The sequence below is a fragment of the Empidonax traillii genome, unplaced genomic scaffold (assembly GCF_003031625.1).
Source record: "Empidonax traillii isolate 1590-97213 ecotype Southwest subspecies unplaced genomic scaffold, ASM303162v1 scaffold170:size2694500, whole genome shotgun sequence".
Taxonomy (NCBI): Eukaryota; Metazoa; Chordata; class Aves; order Passeriformes; family Tyrannidae; genus Empidonax; species Empidonax traillii.
Window position 1 is genome coordinate 516942 of NW_020955363.1, and position 24482 is coordinate 541423.

A 24482-nucleotide genomic window follows, 5' to 3' on the forward strand; every position below is an offset into this window, starting at 1 on the left:
TTTGGTTTTTTTTTTGTTGGGGTTTTTTTAAATTATATTTTCATATTTCCATGCGGGAAGATAAGAACTGAAGGAAGGAGTACAGCTATACTGCAATAGTCCCACTGTTAATTTTATTCTGTTGCATTACCTTCTCTTGAAGATACGGCATGTTTCAGAAATTAATTGAAAAAAGTGAAATTAAGTCAATCATTGTTTTTTAAACATGTATGGAGAAAACTTCCAAATACATATTGCTCCTCATGCAGGCAATATGCTGCCATACTGAGACCAAGCCTCTAATAACAGCAGCAAGGGGGAATATTTAGTGTTCTAAAGGACAAGAGACAAGGACTGAGGAAGCATAACTAGCATTTCCATTTTTATTTTATTTTGCTGGAGCAACATACCCTGTTGACTTTTATCAGTTTATTTGCAAACTGAGCTCCATTTTTCTCAGCATTTGTTTATACTCTTAATTTACCCTGATGTGATTTTAAACCAGATCTGCTTTATGTAGGTCAGTCTCAGACTTGCTGGTCTCTCTGGCCTTAGAAAAATATGTTCCCTGAAAAAAGAATGAGTAGGATGTTACTTCTGGAAACCAAATGAGTGCAAGTTTTAGCTTTTAGACCACTGTAGCAGCGAAGTCCCATTGCATAACAAAGTCAGCCTGGTAATGAAGTCGCCCACTTAACACTTTGATCAGGACCGGTTAAGCTGTTGAAAAATTTTCAGTCTTTTAACCACACACTTACTCCATTTTTTAAAGGTATATGTGTTTTGCTAAGAGCTATTTATTCCATTTCTTCTTGGCAAACTGTAGTCAATTTGTTGGCATAGCCTAGTTCGTGTGCTGGTTTGACACAAGAAGGAGAAAACAAATGAAGTCAAACCACTAAGCTATAGCAACTCAAGGGAATGTTATTCTTTCAGAAGACACTTAAGTTATTGTCATGTATTTCAAAATTATTACTTATTTTTGCTCATAAACACCATTTGGACATTGAACACTACTTTTAGTTTTCTTCTACATACTTTAATTAATGGAGGCTTCTTTGATTCCAAGGCTGTCTGGAATTGGTTAATTTTAATTGTTCCTGTATTTTATTGTCAGTAATTAATTTGGCTTAGAGTGACACACATAAAATATGAAGGATTACGTTTATTTTACAAGGTTTTACATGAGAACATATTTGGATAGTTGCAAGATAGGTGGATTCTACTGAGTTCCTAATTGTTTGCAACCAAAATAATTATGTAAATTTGAAGCTTAGGGATAACCATTTTTTGAGACTCTACTGTAGGACATGAAGGTTTTGATTTAGCATGTTAAATATATATCCAGGCCTGAAAAGACCAGCATATGTGCTTAGCTTTAGTCAGTGTAAAGAACTGGCGTACTTTGACTTAATTAAGACCTCATACTCCATGCACAAATACAGATTATGGAAAATTGTGGGAGCTGAGGGCAGAGACGTGGTCCTCCTGTCTGGGGCACAAGTGCTCTGGGAAAGCCTGCCTGTGGCCGAAGGCAGCACGGGAAAGCTGAGCTGGGCCTGCCCTGATGCAGAGCGGGAGACAATCCCTGTCTGTGTGGTGCTGCTGGCGGACCCCCAGGGCTGGAGAGGGAGCAGGAATTGGGCTGTGCTGGGACTGGCACCTCCATGTTTGCACTGCACTGGACCACTGTTTTTTTCCTGGTTGTTGAAATGAGTATAAGGATATTTAGGGGATTTCCCCTTCTTTGCTAAAGTAATGTGAGGACTATTTTTTGAAGTTCTGGAAGGGTGTCAGTGTTGAAGGGGATTTTGCTCTTTTCCTGCCGCACAGATTGCCCTAGGAATGTGGCAGTTTTTATGGGAAACACTTTTTTCTAATATTCCTGTTTCTAAAAGTTGCCATTTTTATTTCCAGCCTTCTAATCACTTTTCCATGTATTCCTTTGTGGTGCTTCATCACTCTTCATTTTCACTCCTGAGGTTATAGGCAATATTGCACTGAACACATTTGTTTTGATTCTCCTTCCTCTCTGTGTTTTTGCAATTCTGATGCACTTCTCCTCATCATTTCCTTTTGCCTATTTTGCCTGGTCCCTGTTGTTATACTTTCCTCACTATTATTAAATGGTCTGTTACCCTTCTTTCCTTCCTTTCAAAAATTCTAGCTGTTCAGAATAAGCCCGGGGAGATGGACTGTGCCATTAACCCTGGTGCTTTGCTACCAGTAAAAGCTGAGAAACCATTCAATATCTTTTTAAGTTTAAACCCTTGTCTGTTCCAAAGGGTAGTGAGCAATACTGTTTTTTTGGAGATGTGAATTTGAATTGCTATTTGTTTTTACTTAATTAGAAATAAACTATTTTTGGAGATGATAATAAAAGAATTCACCTGGAACTTTATTATCATCTCCCTTATATTTCAAGAAATGGGATGGATTCTGAATAATTGCTCTACAAAAAGACTACAAAAGGAAAAGTTATGTTCAGATTAGTTTCATTATTTTGATTTCACAGGAGTTTTATTTATGCTGAGTATCTCCTTTCTTCACAGATTGTGTTTGGAAACAAAGTGAGGTCCTGTGCAGTGAGATTGCAGGTCATAAATGGAGTATTGGTGCAGTGTCACAGTCCCTTCTCTGCTGGTCCACAGACAGAATAATGCCTAGAATGAAAACTTGGCAGTGTTCATGGATTCATTTATAGCACTTACCCATCCTCAGTTTTGTGATGAGAACTTTCATTGCCATAAAGAATTTGCCTCACTGTTAACATTTGGTTTATGATTGCCAGTAATGAATTTAATACAAGTGACTGCAGCTATGCAGAATGGAGAGGGGAATAAATGTTTACTGTTAACATTTTTATTGAAAGAATTTGATGCTTGGGTTGGATTTTTTTGTCATGGGTTGTTTGTTTGCTTTTTTTTTCCCCCCAGAACTTCTGATGGTGGAAAGGCAGTTGGTACCATCGAAGTCAATCTTGTGAAGATGGGAGAGCTGGAGGATGGGGAAACAGACCACATCACAACAGATACCCAGGATCAAAAGGTAGAAACTCAGTTTATTGCACAAGTTAATTAGAATGGTCAACCATGCCAAATGTCTAAAGTACTAATTCCATATTGGGTTAACAACCTAATGAAAAATTTCTGGAGTAGAGTACTATGTACACCATTTCCCTAAACTAAAAAAAATTTTTCATGAAAATGCACAGAGTAATATTCTAACCTAAATTTCCTAGTCCTTCCCCTTCTTTAGGAAAAAAATAGCTTTTATGGATCTCAGCTGAATGTATTTAATCCCTCCTGATCAAAAAACTGTCCATAGAGATGCCGTAAATGTAACTTTTTTTCCTTGCTCCGTTTTCTGCCCTTGGAAGTCCTGTTCACATTGAGTTTTGTGTGCAACCTGTGCCCACAATACTGAAAAGCTAGAAAGAATGACAGGCAAGGCAAAGAAGAGGTGAATTCCCTTGCAGAGGGGCAGGTTTTAGCTGCGTTTTTTGGGAGCACACAGCAGTGAGGAAAACCAGCAGGAGGGACAGCACTGCAGTGGTGCCTCAGAGCATAGGGCAGAGTTTACCAGAGGATGTATGTAGGGACTCTGGGTCAGGGTGTTCATGGTGAGGGACAAGAGGAAGGACAGAAGGGCTCAGAAAAATCATAAAAGCTTTGAAGTAGGCAGGTTGCTGCAGGGAAAACCAACGGGGACTGGAGCTGGAGAAGATACAGGGGGAGTGGGTTTGAGAGAAATGGAGAACCAACAGAGGAAGTGTGGAATGCATATATTGTCTCGGTGACAACAAGAGGTTTGAGCTTGGAAGAGATACAGGAATGAATGCTCACAATGTGGAACTCTGAATGTAAATGATTTGCATCTAATAAACATGTGTCTTTAAGTGGGTCCCCTGACTGATGGCAACTGATGTGCCTGTACAAAATTACCTCCTCCTGCTACCCCTGTCTCTGCAGCCCCATTTGCACTGACAGAGAATGCAGCCCCTGCACGATGGTGTACTGCTGGACAATATATTGGATTCTCTTCTTCATGGGGAAAAAAAAAAAAAAAAAGATGTTGCCACAGGGGATGTAGACTGAAGAACTGCATTTTTTTGTTTGGAAGTATTATATAAAATTGTATTTTTGAGAAAAGGACATTGTTTTCTATATCTTCTCTGCTCACCCAAGCCAGTCTGGTTTTGGGTCACATTCTGAGGATAGATTTTACACTTTTTTTTCACCATTTATCTCAAAGGACTTCAATGCCCTTTTTAAAACAATAAATGATTAGGACCAGTTCCAAAGAAGCCAAAAAACTCTGTGAAATATTTCTGAACTATACAACTTCCATGAGATATGCAACATGAGCTGATTTTACTGCCTTCTCTTTCATTTTTCTTTTCTTCCATTTCAAAATGTGAAATGAGACTCCTCAGAATTATTTGAGATGTAATTAATGAGCTGTGTCTAGCCTGGGGGAGGCAGAAGGCTTTAATAGCATCTTTCTAGGGGGTTCTAATACTTGTCAAGAAAGACCAGCCGTGTGACAGATGTATTTTCTGTGGTCTTTAAAAGAATCCTTAGTTTTTACAAATTAGTTGAATTATAGAGTCATATGTTCATGGTGAGAATGCAATTGTGAGAATGCACAGTCACTGAATGACTTCAAATAATTAAGTTTTGAACTAGGTTTTCTGACTAATTAGATAAACTACGGGCAGGGAATTTCTTATGGAAGGGGAAGGTGATGGTTAAATTCAATTTCAGATATCGACTGGTAGAGAGTACCTCATGTCTTACTCTCTGTTTTAGCTGTGCAGCAGAACTTCTAGAAACAGGGAAAGCCCTGGGGACAGAGCTCCCCATTACCTTTAGAGACTGTCTGGGTTTTTTGATAACTGGGGGAGAGGAGGACCATTAAAAATACACTTCTTACTGAGTTTAACATAGGTGTACACTGGTTGATTCTTCAATAAAACATCAAAGAAATCTTCCAGTTCACTTGTATAACAAATTACTTTAATTGCAAACTGCGAGCACATTTTGAAGACTTTTTGTGGTTCCTACATTCCCCTTGTTTAAAAATTAATGGAGTGTTTTCTCACACTATGCATGTGAAAACTGCCTTGCTTAAAGAAACCTCTTTGAGAGCACAACACTTGTCAAAATTTTTTTTAAACTCCAAGTGATTTATTCTTATTTGAAACAAATACTTATTAAGCTCAACTTCTAGTGTCTCTCTACACTTCTGCCACTGTACTGTTAGGAAACCTTTTTGTTTTATTGTGGAATGGCTGATCATATTTTGTCACTTTCTCAGCTGTAATTCAGACTGTGTTACAGTATATTGGAACAGAAATATAAAGACAAAAATGTAAATTATAATTAAGGGCTGGGAAGTTACATCATCAGTAATGGTTTTCCCACAATTTATAAACTGCTATGGATTTCTTAGCTGAATTTGCTGCATTTGTGCTTGCATTTCTTCTGCAGTGTGCATTGGTTCGTGAATGTACGGCCGGTGAAGGCATAAGTGGGAAAGACAACCTGCCTTCATTAAATGCAGGTGAGTTTTCTAATACCTGTAGAAGATGGCTGTTACAATGCTATGTCAGATCCTGAGGAAATCACAAAGATTTGCGTCAGAGCTTGTAAAATCCTCTTCAAATGCTGCACAGATGTTTAAGTTCAGTATTTTAATGTTTTATGCATATTTGACAGTATCATTTTACTGTAAAACATGAGGAAATATATGTCAATTATGCTATCTGAAACGGTGCTAAAATTTCCATCTCCTACATCTTTATCATTCAATGATTTTCAAGTCTGTCACTTCCACTTGGGTGTGGAAGTAACCTCATAAGTTTCTGGCATGTCATTGCATGACATTCTGTTAAATAATTGTGCATTATTTGTAACTGAATACCAGGGAAAATAATCTCTCCCATGGCTGATGAAGTGGCAATTTCAGTTTGATCTGGAAGCTGTATGTCCTAAAACGAAGGGAGCTGTTGGCAAGGCATTCTCAATTCTAGGTCAGCTCTGGGCTTGGGTGTATGGTGTTAAACTGGATCTATTTCTCTTTCATTATACTGAGAAATATTACATGCTGATATGCTGCACCATAAAAGTTTTATTAGCCCAAGTTTATGAATCTCCATTACTCTGCAGTAACAGTGTCACAAATAAGTTATATGGGTCATCTGAAACCACAGTGCTGTCAAGAATTCTGTGTATTTGCTGCACACAGCTGAGGAGAAATGTGACTGAAGTTTTAGAACCTCTACTGAAACTTTTGCGTGGGATTTCTTTGTTCGGACAGACTTATCAGACTAGTTTTCAGTTTAAAGGGAGCTCTATAAACCTCCAACATTTTTTTCCATATGTGTTTGAATGCTGTAATTGTTTTCTGTGACCTGTTGAGACTCAATCAGAAGCAGGGGAAGAATTTCTTGTACGGAACTGCTATTTCTTTTCGTCAGTTCAATGCGAGACTAGATATGTTTGTGGAAAAGATGCTAGTTGAGAATTACTGAGTGTACTGGAAACTACATCTGGCTCCAGAAATTCCTGAAGTGGAAATAGCTGGAGGCAGGGAGAGTATCTTGCATCTCTAGGTATCTATTTATGGCTTTTCTTGGACACAAGATACAGAGCCAGTTGAACAGTTTGGTCTAACTCAGTGAAGCTGTTCTTTGATTCTGATTTCGAATGTCACCCAGATAAGTGGGTCTTCAAGAAATGACATTTCTATTCAGAGAAATTGGTGCTGATTCACAACAGATTTCTTGCTATTTGCTGCCTCCATTGTGCGTGTTTGATTGGGGGTTTTTGTTGAGTTCTTTCAGATGGGGAAATAGTGTAGTTTGGGGAATGTATTTTAGTGGAATTTCCAAGGTATGTGTCAGTTTTATGAATTATGAAGTCTAAATCATTTTATCAAGAATATTTCCATGTTATTCCACAGTGTATCTAGACAGCACTTGGCATTTGTTGTTCTCATATACACACACACAATATAAAGCCAAACTCCCACCCAACATTACTAGGGTTCATAAAATCAAATACACCATGGAGGGGGTTCTTTGTGTGTTTTTTTGGTTGGTTGGTTGGTTTTGGGTTTTTTTTAGGTTTTTGTAAAGAATTGAAGGGAAAGAGCAGAATTGCAGCTACATATGCAAGAAATGACAGCATGCAGGATATTGGAAAGAGTTTGCAGTCACAGGAAGTTTGTTCTAATAAATACTTACTCTTCAGTCTGTTTCCTGTGCTTGTGGCTTTTTTTCTTCTCACCTCAGCATTGCCTCCACTTTCCTGCTGACACCAGGCACTGGTTCCAGGTTTTATCAGTCCCACACTTTTTACTGAATTCCCAATTTCTTTTCTTAGAAGATTTTAGCTCTCCTACTCTACTGTCAACCTCTTTGTCCAACCTACCAGACTTCTTCCCCAGTATGACTCCATGAAAGAGTTTCATGTGACTTAAAGCTCTCTGTGTTGCCTGGGGACTGGGTTGCTCATATGGGTACCTGTGCTGCCCTTAAGCATCTTGCAGCACGCACTGTCTCTGTCAAAAATGTACTGCTCCACTCTCTATGAATGACATGTGCAGTTTTGTTGGTACTAGAAGCTGGGAAGGATGTAAGGATTTTCAGTAAAAATAAACCCTTGATGCACATGTGAGATGTTTAGTTCAAGTTTTGAGGTTTTACATACTGGGATTTCATGCTGATGACATTGTCCGATCTGGCTGCACTGCCACAGATACGGGGAAGTGCACAGCTCTGTAAAAAAACTTACTCTCAGAATTCAGGTTTATAAAGTGCAGAACTTGGTACTGCAAATTTCTGGCTTCATTCTGTGCAGCTTAACTGAAAACTTAACAGAAAATAATCAGTTTAAGCCAGACAAATTTCAGTGTGGCAAACGCGGAGGCAACTGTAAACAAGGATTAAAGGGCAAGGAGCAGTAGCAGAAATGTGATAGAAGTGTCAGGGAACCCGATAACATCAATATTTCCTGCAGTATTTTCCCTGCTGTGTACATACAGAGCTACCCACAGTACAGCATGTATTGCATATGCATATATATTCAGTACGTGTGTATGCTGTTGTAAAGATTTCTGGTACTTTTCATTTCTTGTTGTTTATCAGGCCTTCAAAATGATGAAACTGAAAAAAATACCCCCTGTGTGAATCTTTTAAGCCTGTAGGCATAGATGCACATTGGCATTCTTCTGGAATTTAAATCTCAATATAGGGAACTCGCAGCCCTCAAGTGAGTTGTGCGATGCTTATTGAGTGAGTGGGAATGAGTAGTGTATTTCAGAGCCTGATCACTATTCCGTTTATACCCCAAGAGATTGAATTTATGTCTCAAAATTCAGTTATTTATTTATAACACTAGAGAGTTTGCCAGTTGTTTGCATGTAAACAAATTGTACTGTACAATAAAAAGGAGAATAAAAGCAATTGGAATGAAGTAAAAATTAAGAGAGCTGCAGTTCTTCTTCCTGAAGTAATATGCTTAATACACCTATGCTACAAAGGAAGGTATAAATAGAAACACTCTTGGTAAATTAGTATATGACAGTGATATGCTTTGATCAAAGTTCAATAGGGAACAAAAATAAAACCAGATTATTGTTATTATTTTACGTATGGGGAAGCAGATTCCTATTTTTAAATTTTTCTTATTGGATATTGCGTGGAATAAAAAGCACAGAGGTCTTCAAATTAAAAAAGGAATGTGTAAAAATATGGGTGGTTAAATATATGGCACTGGCTTTTAAAACAGGCTTTTCTCTTTCTTAACCACAGATGTTTATGTGGATTTCATTTTTTTCAATGTCTCTCATGATCATTATCTAAATACAGGAAAGTTACCTTTATGAAACCTTCACTCATTTTAATAACCATTTTTTATAAAAAACAAAGGTAATCTTGCCATTCTTACTGTTTGGGTGGTTTTACATGCCTTCTAGAATTCTTTTCTAGACAAGTTGTTGTAATTAGAAAGCACTTATTGTTGTAATTGGAAAGAAAGATATTTCTGGGATTTTTATGGAATCACATAGCACCAGTAGATCTGTTAATAAGAAAAACATCAAGTATTGTGCAACTTTACTTGACAACCTCAAGCTTTAACAATACTGCATATTGGAATTATTTTGATTCCTTGTGAAAAATTCCCAGGCTTTTTTCTGAGTTTCTAAATGAAATGTTCTTCCTAAAGCCATGGAGAGATGTTTTGACCACTTTTTAAAACTTACAACACACTTGAGATTATCCCCATGTAAAAATTCAGACTTGAATCAAAGACCTGAAAATTCAGCTAGTACTTGAAATGTAGTTTAATAATTCTAACCATGATAAAAGTCACAGCTTCGGATCCATATTTTCAGAATGTTCTTTGGTCTCCCTTGCTATCGTGCTGCAGTACTGACAGGTTTTCTGTTTCATTTTGGTTTTTTTCCCGTGGTGGTGGTGGTGAAAGTGGGGAGATGGGAAGAAAGAGATTGTGCAGCTACATATGTGCATTAGGTTCCCACAGATAAATGTGAATTTTTCAGTGTAATACGCTCTGAGTGCAAATGTAAGGGCTGTTCTTGGAAAAACGTCCTTTGATAAACTTTATAGGAAGTAGATATAAAAAGTAAAATAAAGAGTCTTTTGTGTCTGTGGAATCATTGTTTGAAATGTCCTCTTTAAAAGTACCAGCCTCCTTCCTACTAAGCAGGTGAGACAAAGGAAAAACAAACCCAAACCAAAATTTTCATCTGGTTTGGCAGTTTTCTACCTAAGGCAGACATGAAATATCCCTTAGTTTCTTGAGCACTCCTTGGCATCTGAAAATTTACATTCCCTGTCTTGGTTATTGATACCATATATCTGCTTTGTGAATAGATAGAGACTTAATATTATTGACAACACTGATTTTTCCAATTAGAAGAATCTGAGCAAAAGAGGAGGAAAATAGGGAATATGCACTGCAGCATATTTTAATCGAGTGGTACAATAAAGCCCCGACACTGGGTCTAAGTTGATGGCAGGCACAGAACTTTGAGATGCTTTTTTTGTGGTGGGCAGTGGTTAAGTCTGTACGGAGAGGATTCCCAAGCTGAACATTGAGGTATTTTGGGTGTTAGAAAAAAAAAAAAAATTCTGTTATTCATTTGCCATAGCTATCAAGCTTTTGGCTTATTTCATAACAGTAAGTCATAACTTAATTTTTGAAACTAAAATCACTAATGACTAAAGGCAAAATGACTCTTAAAAGGCCTCCAGTTTTTCATCACAGACTAATGATTAAAGACATCTCAATAGAGGGATGGGAATAGAAAGCAATACATCTACAGTTACTCAAAACATGATTGCTTATGGCATTTCCTTCTTTGACTTGCTAGCAACGGGTTTATTGTAGCTATCTTTGAATCTCTAGTCTTGTTTCTTAAAGGACTGCTTTAAAAGTTTTCTTGGACAGACAGGACAGTTTGTGTGCCTTTAATGCCTTGGTCTGTGTTTTTAATTCTCTATAAATCAGGCTACATAAGCATTAATGGTGGCAGTGAGTTGTGAAGTTGAAATTTCTATCTGTAGATGTTATTTTGACCGCAGTAGTTTCCTTCCTGCCCACATGGGGAAATCATTCCTTTGAGTTATAGACCATGGGAGCCTGCTGTAAGGCAGCTTTTTCCAGGAGGCTTGGAGAGAGGTACCATCGGAGGATTTGGATGGCTGTCCAAAGTCATTCTGTGTTAGGAAACAGCAGATGTGTGTGTTAAATGACAATCATTTGTCTCCAAGTAAGCATATCAAAGTAGTCAAATAGAACTACTTTTTTTTTCCCAACTTTTTCCCTATCTGTTCTTTCTGGAAAATAAGAGGAGTGTAAAAAAAAGAAGCAAAGGAAACAGTAGAAATTTCCCGCCTTTGTTACGGTGCATCGTTGTAAGATCTGAATGGAAGTGTAGCCAACATGGGAGAACTTTATGCTTAAAACCTACCATGCTTTTTATTTTAATCTTCAAAGACACCAAGTAACATGATTTTCCCATGTCAAGTTACAATGGTGATCTGAGAATAGTGTGTGTAACGTATTGACAGGACTGATGTGTTTACTCCTATGGAGTGGCAGTCTTTGACAGCATCAATAATCAAGATAACTCCAAAATGGCATCCTCATGACCATGTCAATGGCCAGGTTTCCTGTAATGCAGATGCACACATCCTATTTGTGTTAATGACTTCTATGTGTGCATTTCATGGAGAAGAAGCATCAGGTAGAGCTAAATTCTGAGTCATGCTTCATTTGTTCTGTTTAATTTATTAGCAATGTGAGTGATTCTAGCAGCAGATAAGCGATGATGGGGACTGTATATGAGTTCATAGTTTATTTATGCATTCTGTTTCTCTTAACTGTATCTTAAATGTAAGAAAAAAAGAGTATAATATATACTGAAATACTAAATTCACAGGTTGCCTACTATGCTGATAAAATGTGATTTATCTACTGTACTAGTACTACTTTGTCCTCCACATGCTGCTATAAAAAATTAAATCAAATTCAACATTTTTAATAGAATTGTAATGGTCCTAAAATTAATTCTTTAAGCAAGGGGGGAAATAATGTATTCTTTTGCATGAAATTGTTGTAATAAATTTTCAAAGAGTCATATAACCACAGTAAAGCAATGATATGTTTTTTTTTCCTCTCTGCAGTGCTAAAAAACCCAATCTGTAAGTTATATAGATTCCCTACTTCTGACAACAAGTGGATGCGAATCCGGGAACAGATGGCTGAGACCACCCTCTCTTTCCATGTTCCTAAAGAACTAATAAATCTGCACATAAAGGAGGATATGAGAAGGTAAGGAAGAAGAAAAAGAAGCAATAGTAAATACTAAACTATATTTTTGTGAGTTGGAATCATGCAAGTGATGAGCTAAAATAATAATTTGTAGTATGAAATGGGCAAAATGCAGTGATCTTTCTGGCTGCTAAAAATTTACAGCTGTAACTGAACAACAGAATGGATTACTCCAATAACCTCATAAGTTCTGAGCAATGAACTGTGCTAGAGTGTGGTCATGACTTTAAATCTGTGAAGGTCAGCATTTGGTTCACAGTATAAATATTCTGAAAAGTTAACATTTTATAAAGAACCAGTACGTGACCTGGGTGTGAACGACACGGTAGTGTGTTTAGCTTTGGGTAGTGTTAATATCACAGCCAAACATTATGCAGGCAATGGAAAATGGCAAGTTTGTAGTTAATAAAGGAACAATGAGAATAAAAATCACATTCTTCTCGCTAATGTAAATTACTTGGCTTTAGGAAAGGATGCCAAAGTAATGTATGTTTGAAATCTTTATTCATGTTTGGCAGGAGGGACATCTGAGAATCATTACAATATGTGTGGCCTGGGAAAAAAGGAGGATAGGGAACACAAGTGTCCCAAAATCCTTTGTATGTCTAAATTCCCACTGCAGTGACTAAAATGACAGCTTGTCCTTCAATCCTTGTAAGCTATGCTGATAAAATTGTGGAAAAACCACATTATTTTTAGGCAGTCCAAAGCTTCTCTGAAAACAATGCCTTCTTTTTCCAATGATAGTGGATTATGTAGAAGAAGATATTGCCTCTTTCCCCGTGAAAGTTGCCTTACACATAGACAGGCATCTGACCTCATGTATAAGAGAGCTGTGAGCTGGTGCTGCATCCCAAAGCCAACCTGTGCACTTGCAGGAAATTTCTTCCATCAGAGGGACTTGCCTGTTGTTGTTTACAGAGGTTTGTCCTGCAATATGGAGCTTCTTTGCTTTTGTATTTACCCCATCTGTTGCTTCTGTATGATCTTTTTGTGCCAATAGAACAGCATGTGGTAGACCAGAATCTTGATTTTAATAAAGTCAGTGGACTGGTACATACTTATGCATGGTAATGATGGGCTATAAAAATCCTATGAATTGTTATAATGCTTTATTTTATTCATTTAATACTGTGTTTAGGCATTTATGGCCTCATCTTGTTTGAGAATACTAATGTGTAAGGTGTGTTTTTTTTAGTAAGCAATAAAAATAGATTATGCTGACTTGCACAGTTCATGCACTTCCCAGATTTTCATTTGCCCCATGGGTAAATGCTTTTTAAATGTTAAAGGATTGCTTTAACCACTTTTACTATTACTCTGTTATTCTTTCTAAAAGCATAATGCAAGTAAGAGCCCTGGCTGTTATTTGATATTATAGAACTCACCTCTTTGGGTAAACTCATAGCAAAGAACCATCTTGGTGGTTGGAGTTTTTTTCCTCCAGGATTATTCAATACTCACCAAAATACAGAAAAGCTTTGAGACAGAAACAGAAGTAAACATTGCTCAAAGATTGAGGGAAGTGGTTCTGATTTTCCTGGCTGCCAATGTGGTTAAGCTATTTAAACCTAGTAGGAAGTGTGAGTGTGAAAGAGAGAGAGACGAGGTGATTGTGTCAGTCTGAGGGAGGAGGTAAGACTAACCAAAAGGAGCAACAACTTGTGATGAGATAGTAGCAGATGGTGGGAATAGGGGCATCTGTGTCATCCATCATCATATAAGTATGTAGATTGGAGCCTCAGCTTTGCTTTTTTGAAATAATTACAAAGATGTCTGTTCTTGTGGAGTCCTTACACTGGTGTACTAGTAAAACATGTTAGGAGGATGTTATGATGTTAGTTATTAACTTACACAAAACTTAAATTGTACCATTTTCAGGCTATTCTCTTCTGGAGTATTCTTCTCTGTGTCTTTTTCCCCCAGTTAGTATGAAAGAATAAATATTTTTTGTCTCAAAGACCACTTCCTATCATCCTCAACCTGTTTCATTTTATTCCTATTGTGGCTTCAGTATAGTCAGCAATTACCTTTAAAAAATATACAAATGTTAATCCCACTCAGAATTGCATTTTAAATTGTAGTTTAAATTCCCTTTTCTCTTAGTTTTTAAGATTGTTTATCTCTTGATAAAACTATGGTGTTCATTGTTAACCAAAGTGTTTTATTTACCGACATGATACTTTGAAATATGTAACCACTGAAGATTTTTAACTTTGGTTTTCAGTATGAAATAATGCTTTTAAAGAAATGCATGCATTAAAGATTTTATCATTGAAACCTCCCTGGCTGAAGTTTTAATAGGAGCTATATGGTAATTTTTATTGTTCTAATAAGGATCATACAGTCTGCTTTGATGGTTTTTATTATTAAATTATTTCTTTTTCCTCCTTGAGGTGTTCCAATGAGTCCTTTCCCCTGGTTTTAATATGTCTTTCACAGAAATCTTGTCCAGATATTTTACATATGTCATGCAAGATTAGCCAAGTAGTTCTTTGAACCTAAGGATTATAAAAAAGACTTAGTTTACAGTAATTGTTCAGGAAGTTGGTTGACTCATATAATTGAAGCTTGCAGTTGTAGATGTAACTGGTGTAACTGGATCAGCACAGCAAAAGAATTAGGAGACTATTGTAGCAGCTTCAGCACACATAACTCAGATTTGCATGTAAAGTTCTTTTGAGTCCCTTGAAACTCAGATCTGGCTGCAAGGAAATACCACCTATACTTGAAATTGGCCTATGGCATTTGTGATCACAAGTCATAAACAAATTTCTAGGATAAATTACTGGACTTGAACCCTCTTTCCAGGGTCCAAAGAACTCTCAGGCTTTTTTCCTGCATCAGGAATGACTGTCCTGTCCCATCACCAATGGCCTTTTTTGTGCAAATCTGTGCTGTCTGTCTGGTTTTTTTATTTCTTTCATGTAACATTACGGAATGATGACAAAGTTCAGGCTGTCTGAAAGATGTATGTTTTTCTACTTCCTTTTATTACACAACTTCTGGAGAGAAGTGGAGCCCCAGGCAGAAATGCCACATGTTGGGAGTAGGCTTTGATTTTTCCAGACCTTTCTTTGCATGTTAGTTTTTACATGGCTTGTTTTAGAGCAGTTGCATTGAACACTCATTGTATTGATAAGAGGTAATAGCATTAAATAAAAGTGATTCAGGCTAAACTTACCATGACTTCTGAAACTGTTTGAACCAAACAGGCACTGTTAATATACCTAACATTACTTCTACTAAGTATCTTGCATGAATATTCATAGAAATACTCTTTTTGACACTTAAAAAATTCCCAAACTTGTCAGTAAAACATAGCTCAAATACATGCATATGCAGTATTTACCCCACTGTGCATCAAAAAGAATGTGAAAACTTTACCCTCCTACTCTCTACCAGTTTGCTGCCTAGAGGAACATAAGCATATGAAGGTAATATAGCTTGAATTTTGTAAGTAGCATTTAGACAATTGTCCTCCTCAAACAAGATCAGTTTAAAAACCATTTATTTATAAGGGGTAAAATATTGTAATGTATGAACGCTACATAGTTGCTGGTCCTCCTGATTTTGCTGTTCACAATTAATTTTGGAAAAGATGGCCTCTGTGAAAGTCTAAGATGAGTTTTCATGTGACATATGTGACAGTGTAGTGCATTGGAATGGAGCAACATCACCTGATTTGTATTGTGACAGTTACCTCTGCATAAAATTACATATTTTGCTTATATCATGCTTATATCATGGAAGTGAAGCAACCTTGTCTTAAGCCAGTTCCAGTGTTTTTCTGATAAAACAATAAGAATTAAAACCAACCAACCAAACAAGAAAAAACCCCTTAAAGATCCTATACAGTATTGCTAACTACTAAAATATAATTTAGGATTAACATGTAAATTCCAGAGATGCCATTCTGAGAATTACTGAATTCGAGACTTTCTGCAAATGTCTAATGCAGGAGAATTATCCTCTGCTATTAAATGCAAATCATAGAATTAACCTCAAATGGTCATGCTGTCTGAAGGTGTTGAGTCTTTCAGAGATAAATCCAGGTAATAAATTATCCAAGGAAGGGAAAGAGTTTGGAAGGGAAGGAGTCTTAAGGCAAGAATGAGAGTGTGGGTTTAATTTAGCTTGGATATTGTCTACACTTTTGGATAATAAAAAGGGGATGGTAGTGCAGAGAAATGAAAAAGGAACTTATAAACTCCAGATCTTAGGAACAGCATAAAATATTATAAAGTTTTTGCAAATCCCAGTCTATTCTCCATGTATACATTGAAAAACAGGTTTTAAAATATTTTTTAATGTATTTATTGGCTTGGCTCTTTTTGAGTTGTTTCCTCATGTGGTTTGGATGGGATTTTTTGTGGGGTTTTATTTTTTGGATTTTTTTTTAAACAAATGTTTAGGACATGCAAAAGGTAGACACAACCTACATTGTAATTTTTGGTTGCCTGTCAAGTCAGACTTACTAAAAACTGGAATTGCTTTAGGAAATTCTGTAAGAAGTTGAAAATGGCAACTCTTTTTAAGAGGTTCTAAATGAAAACTATTATGAAAGAGAGAAAAATATGCTTCCCCAGAGGAAATTATAACCTCCTTAGTAATTATTTGTCTGTTTTGGAAACAATGTAGTGAAAAGGCTATGATTCTTTTATTTCTGGAGAGAATGTTGTATTGCTTGTGTGGGGTTTATTGCCTGTATATCACAGGACCATAACTTGTGGTAAAGAAAAATGAGGGTAATCTTATCGGCTTCTATTCAACACAAAAATAAAAATTAAATGGTTGTCCATAAACATGTACACTTTAAAGTAAACTTTGTTAGGAAAAATAAGTCCTGTGCTCCTCTAAGCTTCCTTTACTCATGAGGGATTGAGTCATACCCCAAAGCTTATGTTGTATATTTACTCCAAAGCTCCTGTTTGATAAATATGCAGGATTTTGATGCCTTTATAATATTATAAAATTTTTGCAAATATAATCTGCAGAAATGTCTCATCTTCTTTTGCATCCTGCTAAGCTCTTTGCTTCTGATGTTTTGTGAAAGTGGATTTCAGAAACTAATTTTCCTTGGTGGAGGCAAGAATTACTTCATTTTTTTCATTTTGAATTTATCATGTTTGCTTCACTGGGAATTGAATCACTGGATTTTTGAATCTGTATGTATAAAAAAATTTACTACTTGATCTTGGTGCAGCATTTTTGGTTCCTGTGCTTTTATCATATGTCCTCTTAATTATCTCCTCTTCTTTTAATTACATTGATCTTTTCAACTTCTTCTTTCAATTTGTGAAGATTTGTGTTGTGTCTTTAATGATGCAAATGGCTATTTCTGCTGTTCCCTTTTTGGAAACAGAGTAATCAGATCCAAGAAAGTTTTTTGAGGGACTGCCCCCTTCTCACTCATATTGCTCATCTTAACATCTTGTTGATGTTTTGCTTTATTCTGATTTATTGTCACTGGCCACAGGTTTTCACTGTGCATTCCACTATGGTGTCTGAACTGTTGAAGCTGGTGGTAGTTTTGCAAAAACAAGTTCAATGGAAACATGATTTCAGTATTGGCATTTCATTCAAATAATTTTGTAGCATAATTCATAGGACTCTTTCAAACTACTCCTTGCAGAAATCAGTGGTTTGTATTTTAGCACTGAATACGTTTTCTTTGGACTTCTGAGCTGTTCCTATATCCCTGTATCCAAAGTGATGAGCAAGTCCTTTTCTGTTGCTATGGTCATTAAAGTGCCTGGCACCAAGCAGGAGCTAAGTAGAAATTACCAACCTGAGTCACACAGGAAAATCCTTGTGCTTCTTTCAGGTATTTTTAGTAGCTTACTATAATCGTGCACCCAAGGTGTTCTTGGAAATAAAAAAATGACATGAGTTGGTAAATCAAAAGATGGAATATTAATCTGAGCTATCAGTTCTCAACTATTTTTTTGGTAATGGGCTTCTTTGACCATTTCCTTGGAATAAAAAAATTGCATGTTATTTTACTTGGAGTTTAATGGCACCAGTATTTAACTGCCAGTATTTTCAGAAATGTATCTGGGGAGGTGGCAGGTGCAGAACCTCCTAACCCATCCTACACATCAGTGTTACAACTTGTGCAATGGCTCTACTTGCTATCAGCCAAGGCTGGGGAAAGCTTGAGTCTGCTAAAGGACAAAGTGCCCACAGATTGTAGCTGTGCAAATCAGTAAATCATTCTGGAAAAAAAAAAAAAAAAAAAAAAAAAGTTGTTGACTTTTAAGTAGGAGCCTGAAATGAGGCTCCACAACATTTCCAACTGCAGTGGAATCCTTAGGAATCTCATAACTTATTCTTAGAATTTTTCATCTCTTTAAAATTGTTGTTGTGTTAGCCTCACTGACCATTAATCTTTATCCTAACAAACAGCCTTGTGTATGCAAGCAGATCTGGATCCAAAGTTAAATTTTAATGCCATAGTGGCAGAAAAGGGTTTTGAAGAGAGGGTGACAGGTACATTTTACACTTTTTAATGGGGAACTGCTTCCAAACATAAGTGCTCAGTGAAAGCTGGTGTAATTAGTGTACTAAAGGGAAGAATGGATGTGAGAACCAGATTCTACCTAAGGCAGGCTTAAAAATAAGCTCATTGGCTAATATTTGAGGGGGAGAATGAGGAATGGGACAGACAGTTTTCATCCACATTCTGGTCAGACACAAATGGGGCAAGATTATGCCGAGGCAACCAAGGAACATAGAGAACTAATCAAGGCAGGAGACAATGGAAGTTGAGATTCACTTCTGGGTGGAGTTTCCACTGTGCAGTGACAGAAAATTCTATCCAGGAGCGAGTCTGAGGAGCTGAGCCATGAGACAAAGACAAACAGCTGTAGACAAAACTTGGATTTCATTCTGTATGATGAGTTTTAGTTGATGCTGAGCACAAGATCTGTCATGGTGATAAGTGCAATTATCTGGAAAAGACTTTGAGAGAGGATTTGGAGTGGGGGAATAAGATGATAAATAGCTCTATTTTAACAACATTGAGTTTGCTCTGAGCTTACTGCTTGGTTGATTAGCTATTCATAATTCCATGGCTACCTTGGAAAGTTGAATCAGTACCTGATTTGCCTTCTTAGAATAAATATTATAAATATTAATACTTTCTTTTTTACAGCACAGTTGTTGTTTGACACAATTACTGATTGAAATGTGTTTTTATGATGTGTGTTTTTAAAGTCAATCAGTGAAAGAAGTCCTGATGCAAGTATTATAGTTATACATATATATATATGTATATATATATATAATATATATATATATTATAGTTTTATTAAAACAAATTAAAATTTCCAAATCTGCTAAATGTTATGGTTCTTCACTTTTTTTACTTTTGGAAGAGTTCTTTCACATAATGATAATAAAGCTTGGTACTGTGGAATATTGTTGATGGAGCTTAGATATAAAAAAAATATTTCTTTTTTCAGCCATAATCCAGAATTGTATTGAGTCAACAACAGCAGTGGCAAATAGTAAAAAATCACAAGATATAAAATACCATCTAAATCCTATATCTTCTATAATTTCATTTGAAAAAAATAAAGCTATAAAGTGTGCAACAAGGCTGTTTTTTCTCTATGCCATATAATCCTGTTATCTCATGGTTTTGATTTTACTGTATATTTGAAGAGAAAAAAAATTCAGGAAAGGTAATATTTCAAGTTTCCATGCTACATATGCTCTAGACTGGTATAAAACTGCACTCTTACTTTATTTAAACATTGCAGATAAGATGTGTCTTCTGACATACTAGTGGCTAAATTTTTACTTCAGTGATGTGTAGGTGTTTCTGAGGTGAAACAAATGCAAGCCTTGTCGACAATGATGAGAGCAGGATTTGATGTTTCTTGAAAACATGTTAAATTGTGGGATTTGAGTTTTCCCTTCCCACTGCTGTTGGTGTCAATGAAGTCAACTCACAGTCAGCTGGTTAAACAAATTTTTGGTTTTGGTTGGATATTTTAGTCTGAGATAAAAGGTTTCTACTCCTGCTGTTGTTTGAGATTGACAGATCCAGGTGTGGGCTTAGATAGAGGAGGGTATATAATTCTTAGTAGAATACTCTATTCCCATATATAAGGAGCAGTGAAGTTTTGGAGGTCAACCAGGTCCAAGCATTGTTCCTGAAATGAGTAAATAAGATAACATAAATGTTAAGGTCCAAAATATCTTGGCTGCAAATAAACAAAATTGTATACCCTGACAAGGGATACAAGCTTTTCTTAAGAGTAAGCCCTGAGGTTTTCATTTAATGGGATGTCTGATGTTAAATTGCTAACAACTTATAAGGAAAGTGGTTGTTGGAAATGATGGAGTTATCCTTTTACTGCAGATGATTCTTATGCTCCAACATTGCCAGTTTGAATTGATGGAGGAAAGTTTAGTTGGTTCATCTTCTATTCTTCAGGTTGAATTAAATAGGGAAAAGTAATCCTGGCATTAGTAAACTCTCAATGAGTTCATGCATGTTTGATTCCAATTCAATTCTTTCAAGGACATGTATAAACAAAATACCTTAATTCTGCTTCCAGTGCAATCTGTTTGGTTTTGGTTGTCATGTTAACCAAGAGCAGAATTATGCCAATGTAGCTCATTCTAATACTGTTCACACTAAAGCAAGGCTAAGAACGATGGGGAAAACCCAGTGTGTGGCTTTTCTATTTAAGAAATAATTTCAAGACTTTTCTGGCTAATGGTCAGAACTGCTGTGAAAAGTGTAGCTCTACATTCCTGTGCTGAAGGCTCATTGATCCTTCCCTCCCTCTTACTGCCCTCTCTCCCCCTGTTTTTCCTTTTTCTTCAGTAATTTTTCTGTGTGCAAGAGCTGTCCCCTGGAAGTCTTTTTGGAAACTCCCATGAGTTGCAGTGAAAGTGTCTTCTTGATACTTTGAGGAAAATGAGGAAACCTGGTTGTGTTGCAAAAAATTTCTACTGAACAATTTGAAATGTTTGAAGACTCGAGATCTTTCATTTTCGGTTTCCTTATAAAAGCAGGTCCTCCAAAGTGGCTCTGGGATAGGTATAGGATAAACTAACTTTGCAAGTGGGAAAACCAAACAGAAATCCCAGCATACTGTAGCTGTGCTTGTTTGCACAGGAAATTAAAGTGATCTCTATTTCACTCAGGTCAGCTCTCAAGAGCGTACAGGAAAACTGATAATTTACTAAAGGATTTCCTTTGGGATTTCCAGTGACATGTTTGGTTGCCATAGCACTGCTGTTTTGACCTGATGAACACAGCTGTAAGGCTTGGAGATTAAGTTTTAGGGGACTGGTCGTGTTTTGGCTTTTTGGTTTATGTGTTTTGTTTTGTATGCTGAAGAACTGTGGTGAGGGCTGGTGTGCTGGTTAAACTGACTTAAGTAGAAACACTGCTATAAATGTGTTTATGTTGTGTAGGAAAGTATCCAAATCAAAACAACTGTGCTGTGCTGCAAGTGTTGGAAAGGAAGCAAACTTTGTATCCTTTACAATGGTGTTTCGTATTTCTTCACAAAAAGTTACTTGCTGTGAACACAGCTCTCTGGAGCCTGAAAGCCTTCTTACCTCCGGGAAAGAAATAGTATTTTAGTTTGTAGGCTATTGCATTTATAACAAATGAGTTTTCAACACAAATTACTGCATTCTTCACTGACGTTCTTTATTGTGTAGTTGCAAAACAGAGTTGAGAAGCAGATCTTACAAGCATCATGAAAAAAGATTTTAATTCAATTAGGAAGTCCTTTGGATGTTTTGTACCAAACTTTTTTTGGATTAATTTGGATGAATGTTAATGGATTAGTGAATTAATTAGTACCCTCTATTTTTGTCTTTTTGTACAGGAATCAGGAACTTAAAGACCTGGGAGAACTTGCTCCTCACTGGGACAACATGCGCAAAAGTGTAATTGCTCACTGTGATCAGATGTTGAGCATGTACCAGGATACCCTTGCAGAGCTTGGGAAGCACACAGGTAGGAATCTGTGATTTTATGAAAGTAGCCTACTGGAATTATTTCCCGAATCCCACTGTATTTTGGGCAAATGAAGTTTTCTGTCTGCTTACAGCGTGTCTTTCTGCCTCTTCCTGCTGGTGTACCCTCCCCCTGCCCAGTTTATGAGATGTTCTGTAAGGAAATGGGCATATTTGTTGTGAATTACTAAAAAGGCTTTGTTGTTTTTGTTGCTGTTTTCTTGCTGATGTCAGATTTCAAACCCCAGTCCTCACACTCACCATCTCAAATACATGTTTGCGATGACCATTATTGGTTCTTTATTCTATACTTTGTTCTACACTCCCACTATTAGATATTCCCACTATGGCCTTGCTCCCACAATTCTGTGTGTGTAGAGATATGATAGGCATAGATGTCAGAGATAAACACTGTGCAACCTAGAATATTTCTGAGAAAAAGATACGTTACAGTTCTGAATATTCGTAAACATAGAGGTTGAAAATATGATAGTGTCTTGTGAAATATCCTCCATATATTTATGAAGGATTTGCAGTATTTCTTTCATTACTTCCAGCTTTCCACATAGTTCAAACAAAATTGCTGTGTGTGTGTACTGAGAAATTGAGCAGTCAGGTTTTAGTTCATTATACATCTAAAATACATAGAATAATTTCTTCATATAGATAATTGGGTGCTTGGCTTTTATTATAATAATCTGTTGCATTTAGTAGGGGAGACACAAGCCTTTCTCTTTCAAAACTGTGCTTTTATCCTGTAGCCATCATCTTCTAATGCAGGACTGAGCATGGTATTTCTCAGTCCACATTGCTCTGGGATAGTGTTCTTGGTCACAAGAAAAGAGAAATCTTGTTTTAGTGTATGAAAAAAACCCAGTCCCTAACTGAAAGTAAGCATTTTGGAAGCAGTTGATCACCTGCTTAAGTGTTTGTGGAGGAAAAAAAGGTCATGTGTTGCACTAATTGATGTATACTTTGCATTTTATTTGCAAAAGTGTAATTTCTTATATTTATGGTTGTTTATCATTATCAGAATATTCCAGTTCTGATTTTGGCAGACAACTGTCTGATTCGGTATGGCACTTGCTATGTTTGTTTTAACTAATATATACATGTATTTTCAATGCTTTGCTAATTACATTTTGGAAACACTTCATAAAGTATCGTAAGCAAGCCAATAAATACAGATTATGAAGGAATCAATGTGATAATTAATGGGAAAATACTGAAAAGACATTTTGAGATTAAAAAAAAAAATAGACAAAGTAATCTATTAAACAGAAATCCTGCAAGTCCTGTATTGTGCCAAGTGACTTTAGAGAGTTGGTAATGTTGAATGATGTGTCTTAACTGGGTCTTAAGAGAACTGCCGTGGACCTGGGAACCTGAGATTATTGAGGAGTACAGAACCAGCACATGTAAAAAAAAGAGTAGGGGCATTTGTCAGAAAACAAAACAAAGCAATAAACCAAAACACCCTAATGATTGTAGTGAAGAAGAGAAATAATCAGGAGGTGTTAGTTTGGGGGCAAGCACTCAGGGACGTACCTAAATCTCCTTTCTTTCACAACCCTTTTTCTACCCCTTACTAATAGTGTAAAATACCTGCTTATATTTGGAAACCCCTGATTCTGCATCTTGTGTTACCTGAAGGTTTCAGAACTTAATTTATTGTAATCAGTGGGACATGAACACATTCAAAATCCAAATAATAGCCCAGCTCTTTTAATGGAAACAATATTTACTTTTAACCCTGAACTATAGTCTGTCTATTCTTATCAATTCACAATTAAATTAAATGATAAATCCTTTTGGTAGTGATTGCCTTTTTAAAACTGTTCTGTAGAGATTAATTATAAAGTGTGTGTGGGGTGGGGGGAGAATTTATTGTGTATACATGTGTAGAACCAGGCTGAAACCTCAAATCTACATTTTGTTCCTCTAGGGGATGTAGCATTTGGCTGCCCAGAAGTAAAACGAAATCTAAAAGAGGTTTTTTTCATTTATTTCTGCTGTCCATTAATTATCTATACCCAGATTTTTTTTTCTGCCTAAATCTTTTGCAACAAGTAATTACAATTCTCTGTGAAACAAAGATTAATTTTTCCACATAAAGTTTTCAGAATTTTGTCCCTACTGTGGTTTTTTTTTTTTTTTCAAAGAACAGGGTAGATGCAGATAAGATTCATTGCATGTTCCAAGATGACTTAATACTATAGTTGAACAAATAGTTATGTTGCGAGAACATAGTAGAGACTAGAAATTGAAGCACTCACAAAGTAGAAATTGCTAAGATTAGGGATGTGAGCACAACTTTAATTTAGACTTTTCAGGTCACATATTTCAACACATGCCAAAAAAGATTTTGCTTTTCAGTTCAACCTGTGCAGGCATCTTACTTTGTCTTAGGCAGCACGTTGCCTGAGTTTGGGTTGAAATGTTTAGAAGGGGAAATAGCTCTGCAAACAAAATTTCTCCAAAATATTCCCGCCTTGCTCCTATACAATCACATGTTGGGTTTTCTGAATAATACCTTCACACTCTACTGAGCGCTTTTTGGAATTTAATGGAGAAGGTTGTTGTTAGAAGATCACTTAATTTCTTCTTGAAACAGAGAGATCGCTGTCAAAGTCTCAGGACACTGCA

At 36.5% G+C, this 24482-nt stretch overlaps 1 protein-coding gene across 4 annotated transcripts in view; it reads left to right on the forward strand.

Annotated features, from left to right (window-relative positions):
* INPP4B (inositol polyphosphate-4-phosphatase type II B) overlaps positions 1-24482 on the forward strand; it is a 336440-nt gene that overhangs the window by 220178 nt on the left and 91780 nt on the right. For all 4 annotated transcript variants that reach the window (XM_027885672.1, XM_027885673.1, XM_027885671.1 and 1 more), the window contains 4 exons: positions 2916-3027; positions 5472-5544; positions 11699-11846; positions 21707-21837. In XM_027885672.1, the coding sequence (XP_027741473.1) occupies positions 2916-3027; positions 5472-5544; positions 11699-11846; positions 21707-21837 (464 nt within the window). The remainder of the gene's footprint in view (positions 1-2915; positions 3028-5471; positions 5545-11698; positions 11847-21706; positions 21838-24482) is intronic.